The sequence below is a fragment of the Anopheles bellator genome, unplaced genomic scaffold (assembly GCF_943735745.2).
Source record: "Anopheles bellator unplaced genomic scaffold, idAnoBellAS_SP24_06.2 scaffold00388_ctg1, whole genome shotgun sequence".
Taxonomy (NCBI): Eukaryota; Metazoa; Arthropoda; class Insecta; order Diptera; family Culicidae; genus Anopheles; species Anopheles bellator.
This window is the reverse complement of record NW_026684514.1, coordinates 1-7,043: the sequence shown is the minus strand read 5'-3', so window position 1 is coordinate 7,043 and position 7,043 is coordinate 1. Positions and strand designations below refer to the sequence as shown.

At 45.5% G+C, this 7,043-nt stretch overlaps 2 protein-coding genes across 2 annotated transcripts; both read left to right on the top strand.

The window, feature by feature from the left end:
* Nucleotides 1-1,024: 1,024 nt before the first annotated feature.
* Nucleotides 1,025-4,412, top strand: LOC131214262 (protein CEPU-1-like; the record flags this gene model as incomplete). Its single annotated transcript, XM_058208640.1, has 5 exons — nt 1,025-1,186; nt 1,274-1,402; nt 1,481-1,777; nt 1,851-2,041; nt 4,320-4,412. Coding segments are annotated over 5 exons (872 nt in total), but the record flags the coding sequence as incomplete, so codon positions are not given.
* An 890-nt stretch (nt 4,413-5,302) lies between these two features.
* LOC131214261 (lysosomal alpha-mannosidase-like) lies at nt 5,303-7,036 on the top strand (the record flags this gene model as incomplete). The annotated part of the gene is made up of 4 exons (XM_058208639.1): nt 5,303-5,425; nt 5,481-5,583; nt 5,647-6,388; nt 6,453-7,036. Coding segments are annotated over exons 1-4 (1,552 nt in total), but the record flags the coding sequence as incomplete, so codon positions are not given.
* Between the last annotated feature and the right edge of the window lie 7 nt (nt 7,037-7,043).

Sequence of the window (7,043 nt, the reverse complement as noted above, 5' to 3'; positions counted from 1 at the left end):
GAAAGGTATCGATGTAAAGTTTGTTCAAGCTTTGATTAGGGTGTGTAATTAACGTTTGATTGTATAAACCAAACATTGTATTATAGAACCATTTAAACCATTTTTTTAACTTTCAGTTTCTTCAAATATTTTTTTTTCGTTTTCTTTATTACTTTATTATTACTTATCATCAAAGCAAAACTCTATGTTTCAAACTATAAAACGTTATTCAGGATTATTTGATCTGATAAATTGTAATTAACTTTAAACTAACCTGTTTACTTAATCCCCTTTTCAAATGATTGTTTTAGAATAACACTATAATTTTTGAAGATAATAAAACCTTCAGTCGGAAAAAGCATTTTACTTAAAATATATGACAAAACCTTCTCCGTTCATATATAATTTGATAGATGTAGAAAGTTGATGTAATGAAAAGTCAAAAGTATGTAGTATCCCGCATTTGAACTATAAATTGATACAATTAGGGAACAGTCGTAACAGTTATAATATTAAATAATAAATTTAAGTATAAAGAAAATTGCAGGGTGAATAAGGTCCAATCGTAGAAATCGGGGTACTTCTTGATACTTGATTTATAGAGTAGCTCGAAGTCACAAAATTTTCACAATAAATTTCCTCGTTAAATTAAACCAATATCCAAACTGAACAGATTCTAAGGAGGAAAGATTTGGGGTACACGTCATTGCTCATTCGCTGCACCGTTTACCAGCAATCGATGAAAAAATTATCGTAAACTATTTTTAACGGGTTTATTTGGCTCCTTAACGATATTCGTAATGTGATCCGGTCTTGTACTTCAATGTCTCGATAAAGAGCAGCCGAATGAGCTTGTCGATTGCCGGGAAAACAGCCTACACCACTTCTTGGCGACGGTGTAATCGGGGCTTCGGCACCAGTCACCAAGGATCAAAGTGGAGCGGGCGTCATAATCCTGATCAATAATTATTACTTACAACGACACAAACTGGCAAACGACAGCAGTCGAGTCTCACACTCAATTCGTCCACCACTTCTCACGCAGTGCCACCCGATATTCTGGACTACCCGACCACCAGCAAGGACATCGTGGCGCAGGAGGGAACCAACGTGAGCCTAAGCTGCGCGGCGACGGGTGTCCCGGAGCCCACAGTCACCTGGAGGCGTGAAGGGGAGAAATCAGTCACATCCGTGGAGGATTCCGGAAGTATGTATTATGCATTATGCCCCCCCTTTCCCTACACTGCGCCATATGGTACACTAATCGAACCTTGCCATCGAATCCTTCGAATAGTAACGAGCCACGATGGGCCGATACTGCACATCGTCAACATTCAGCGGCACAACGCGGGCTCTTATCATTGTATCGCATCGAACGGCGTTCCCCCGACGGTCAGCAAGCGGATTATCGTGACCGTCAACTGTGCGTCGAAGGACCTGGCCCCGCCATCTTGCGCCCCATTCCTGCGATTAATGCTTCGTTTCTCATTTAAATTTCCAGTCCCTCCGATTGTGAGACTCTCGACGCGCCAGTACTACGCCGAGCTGGGGGGCCGAGTCGTCCTCGGCTGTAACAGCGAGGCCCAGCCGAGCTCCATCAACTACTGGATGAAGGGAAGGGGAGAGATTATCCTGCAGGGCGGAACCTACGACAAGGTGCTGGAAGATCACGTCTTCAAGGTGGCGATGCAAATCGTTATCCGGCTCGAGAAACCGTCCGACTTCGGCGTGTACAAATGTGTGGCCAAAAATTCACTCGGCACCACCGAGGAGTCGGTGAAAGTCTACCGTAAAACCTGTCCGTCTCAAAGGGACGCTCCGTTCCCGCCTCTCAGATCGCTAACCGTGTCCTTCTCCCCTTCCTTTTCTAGCAGCAAAACCCAATCAGGCAGAAAATCAGATCATTCAACACTCGAACTATCTCGGGTCGGGGACGTTCATCAAGAACTACACGGAGAACAAGATCAACGAGATCTTGCTGGGTGCTTCGGCCAGCTCTTCCGGGATACCTACTGCAGGGACTCGGCTCGGAGTCTGCTTTGCAATAGCGCTGTCTGTTGCGGTGACTCGCCAGACGTTATGATGAGGAGCGAGCATGGATCAGCGAGCCCACAACAAACGTTATACGATTTAGGAACTATTTGCATGCATCCTGAGCTGTGTTATTACATTTGCGTAAACTGTAACTAACCCCCGTCGTATGAAGCGCGCTCTACTGTTGAGTGACCCAGAATAAACTAACAATTAGAATGTGTGTAGCGTTCACACGTGTAATTTAATTTGTTATAATTAAGCGCGACACATTTGGAATATATCCAACCGAAACTTTATTTTGAATGAAGTGAACTGGCTATCTATTTCATAAAGTTATTAAATTTACGCTAGAAATTGGAACGATTATTTATTTTCGATAAACAATGTTGTCGAATCTACATATGATGGTTCAATTCATTTCAATATTTAGTAAGATTAAAAGTTCGTTTGGATCAGCATTTGCAGCCACAGTAAATAGACATTTGTATAACTCTCGAAAGTGTCTCAAAATGAAGGAGTAAAAACAACAATAGCAATTCAACAATACTTTTTTTTAATGTTGCTCCCCATACGCGAGCCTCGGAACGGAACCTCCTCGGTCGGGCCTGAGCGGCAGGAAGGGGACAAAACCCAAAAAAAACCGCACGAATCGAAACCGTTATTTGGAAGGCAAATATTTCAAATTAAAAAAACTCAATATGAAATAAGTTGAAATATTTCACCACAGGTTGAATATTGACATGCAATATTTCATGGAAACCGTTTTAACCCTTGAATGCAGATGCATGATGAATTGAAACATGCAGATTGAAACATTAATTGGCTACAAACTGAAATCGCGAAACTTACGAGCATATTTTTGGAAAACTATTAAAAACATACAAAAAAAAAATATTTTCATGTTTTGATTTATTGATTTTTGTTTTTAATTTAGATGTGACGCGACTAAAATGAGAGTGATAAAATCACAACACAAACAAGAAAGCTAGACGAATAGCAAAACAAATCAACTTAAAGTTTTGCACTCAAGGCTCACTCTGAGAACAAAAGAGATCCTGAGGCAACTCGATGAGGCCCTAGCCACGCTAAACAAGGACCTCATAGTAGTATAAAGCAGATCGTTTTACAGTAAGCAGCAACAGAGATTAACATCCTCTCTGATGCAGGCCAAGACCGGACCAACCGAAAATAGAATCGATGAGTAAACAGGATCATGAGTAAACAGGACCTGCAAAACGAGAAGCCCCAGACATGAAACTGATAACGATAATGAATAAATTAATCAATTTGCATCCGCAAATAAGCTGGTGATTGGCAGTACCACATTCAAATCACTACCTGATTGGCGCAGTGATTTGATGTAGAAAAACTTGCCCAGCTGCAATGGGTGGGAATAATAGGTAGACTCGTTTCAAGAATCAAGAAAAGATGCAAGAATTGTAAAAACATACCCTCAGGGGGTCAATTCAAGAGAGAAGCGGACTACGATCCAACTCGTTAAATCTTTCTCGTCCATTCGGCGAAGATGGAGGTGGTAGGCCCCGTGTGAGATAGTGCATCGTCCATCGAAAGTGATGGTGGAACGGCAAGATTTACGAATTGGTAGACGAAGACACTCGACCGTGATCGGTAGAGAGAGTCTCTGTTTCAGGCCAGGGTCGCTAAGCGGTTGTAGTTTCCGGATAATGGTATAGGCGCTCAAAGAAGAAGATGAAGATAGATATTAAGAAAACAGATAAGACTAGATTTTGAGACAGATAGGTTTTAGCACCTAGAATAACTTAATCCTATACTCACATTAGAAACAAAAAATGTCTAAATCGTGCACTGCGACGTTGAAAAAATCAGAAACATTCTTAACTTACGTGGGAAAATTAACAAAACAAATAATTACATTTAGTGAGGAATTCAATGTGAGTTTCTTCAAAGAAAGCAGCACTGTCGAATAGTTAATGACTAAGAAATCTACTTCAAATGCTGACGAATGGTTGTAGTTTACTTGAAGTTAAGCTTGTAAAACTAAATAAACTTGTAGAAGTCCATTGTGAAGAAACCAGACTGCAGATCAATCGCAAAACATTAAAAACCGACCCTTCGCAGTTACGGAACCGAGTGCCCTTAGAAAGTGGACCGCTTTGCAAGGCGAGTCTACCCCATATCGCGTCTACCTGGTGGCACGTTTTTCGCCTTCGCTTGCCCTTCACCGACTAACCCAACGACCGACTGGCCGACCACCGCAAATCTGAGGCGGAAAACGAAGAAGGAAACCAGACATAATTTTCACTTTCATCAATCTCTACCCCCAGCATGCATCACCTTCACCGGCCGGCCAAACAATCGAGTGGTCCGTCAACGGGGAGACGGTCATCGTTTCTCCGCAAGCATCTCGCGAGGAGTAATTGGCTCCGTCACGTTTTATGCTCTTTCTCTCCATAGCGTCCGGCGGGACCTGCCACCGATCTCGCCCGGGTCTTATCGTGTCCCACCGCAACATGGGGCAATTTTATGTTTGCATTTCTTTCTCCAGCCTTTCGCGCGTGCTGCGGTACGAAAATGAGAAACGAACGGAAGAGGAAAGGCCAAGTGCTTCCATGAAGGGCTCACACACGGGGCGAAGGTTTAACCTAGGCGACGGTGCAGGGTTTTTGGTGAATCCACCATGAGAACGAAGCTGATTGACGCCAAAACGAGCATGGACGAGGAAAGAGCGCTCCACTTTGATCGCATTCGGACAGGGCAGCTTTCTAGTGTCTGATTCGGAAGGGTCGGCTATCCACATAGACTAGTGCCGCAAACCGGACCTGCCACTCATGTCTTAATTTACCATACGTTACTTCACAGCATCCGTTACCCTACATGAGAAAGAACCGCCCAGGATCACTAACGCCAACGTGCTATTTACATAGAAACTGAATTCTCTTTTTAGCCACAGAAGCGAATGAGTTGCCGATACTTGCAATCAGCCGATTAGAAATTTGAACCAATTATGCAATCTTTCTCAATTGTTCTCCATGCTCTTCATGCCAAGGAGCAGAACCCATCCATCATCCAATGATAGCCAAGCATCACCTTTCGTCTGGGACAAGCATGGCGGGCTGCTGGCTTCCACCAAGCTCTTGCGATGATAAGACCCGGAGTGTCTTCATGAGCACCAACACAACAAATCACCCATACGAAACGACGATTATCGTAGAGGCTGGTTTGGAATTACCCTATCAGCGGCAGCGCACTATTGCTCAGTCGCACCACGGACGGTAAGAACAGCATAGCGGACATTCCTGTTCCGACGATGGGAACGAGAAACTTGCTTTTCCAGTTAGCGGTACTAGGGTGTCTAGGAAGTATCCTGGCCAACCCGAGCGGATCGCGTGCGAAGGCTGCGTTCCAGAGTACGGCGCAATGTGGATATGAGGTGAGAAAGGTGGTGCTGTGATCGATGCTGTGATTCCACTTTCTTTCCCCGGTAGGCTTGTCCGGTTGTTAAAGAGAACATGCTGAACGTGCACATCGTGGCACATACGCACGATGACGTCGGATGGCTGAAAACGGTCGATCAGTACTACTACGGAAGTGAGTTGCAGTGTGTCCCCCAGCAAAGGGTAGTAATGTAATGTTGTTTCATGTTTCGCGCAGGTCAGACCAGTATCCAGGTGGCAGGCGTCCAGTACATTCTCGACTCGGTGATCAAGGAGCTTACGAGGGACAGCTCAAGGCGGTTTATATTCGTTGAGTCCGCATTCATGAAGCAATGGTACGAGGAGCAAACCGAAGAGCTTCAGCAGACCGTGCGGGACTTGGTTGACGAGGGTCGTCTCGAGTTCGTTGGCGGTGCGTGGAGCATGAACGATGAGGCAGCGGTTCACTACCAAAGTGTGATAGACCAGTTCACCTGGGGTTTGCGATTTCTCAGCGATACCTTCGGGGAGTGTGGACGCCCTCGGGCAGGCTGGCAGATTGACCCGTTCGGACACTCGCGTGAGCAGGGTTCCCTGTTCGTCCAGATGGGATACGATGGGCTGTTTCAGGGACGGCTCGATTTCCAGGATAAAAACGAGCGCATCGCGAAGCAAACGATGGAAATGATGTGGAAAACCAGTGCCAGTCTCGAGCACAGCGAGCTATTCACCAGTGGGCTTTACTACATCTACGCTCCGCCGCCTGGCTTTTGCTTCGACGTACTGTGCACCGATGACCCGATAATCGATGGCCCGTACTCGGCGGATAACAATGTTCGGGAGAAAATTGATCTCTTTCTGGAGACGGTACAGAACGTATCGAAAGCGTACTTGACGAACAACATAATTCTGACCATGGGCGAAGATTTCCACTATCAGGATGCTAATATGTGGTTCAAGAACTTGGATAAATTGATCAAGTAAGTCGATTGGCAATTTGTAAGTAAAAGGAACTACGTTTATTTCTTGCCTCCCTCCGGATAGGTACACAAATGCACGCCAGGCGGAAGGATCGATGGTCAATGCGTTCTACTCAACACCTTCCTGCTACTTGAATGCGGTGCACGATGCAAACGTGGAGTGGCCTACAAAATCTGACGACTTTTTCCCCTACGCATCGGACCCGAACGCTTTCTGGACGGGTTACTTCACTTCCCGACCGACGCATAAACGGTACGAACGCGAAGGAAACCTCTTCCTGCAGGTCTGCAAACAGCTGTCGGCAATCGCACCGACGAAGGAGGACTTCTTCGAGCAGCACTTGAGCCGTCTCCGTGAGGTTATGGGTGTGATGCAGCACCATGATGCTATTACCGGCACCGAGAAGCAACATGTCGCTGACGACTACGCCCGTATGATGTACGTGGCCTTTGAAGGGTGCAGTGCCAATGCGCGATCGGCCCTCAACCAACTGAGTGGAGATGGAGTAAAACTCGATTGGAACTACTGCAAAACTCAAAACATCAGCGCCTGCGAAACGACCGAGTCCTTCGAGAACCTCCAGGTGCTTCTGTATAATCCTCTTGCTCATAGCACTGACGACTTCGTGCGACTTCCGGTGAAGGAAGGTCAATA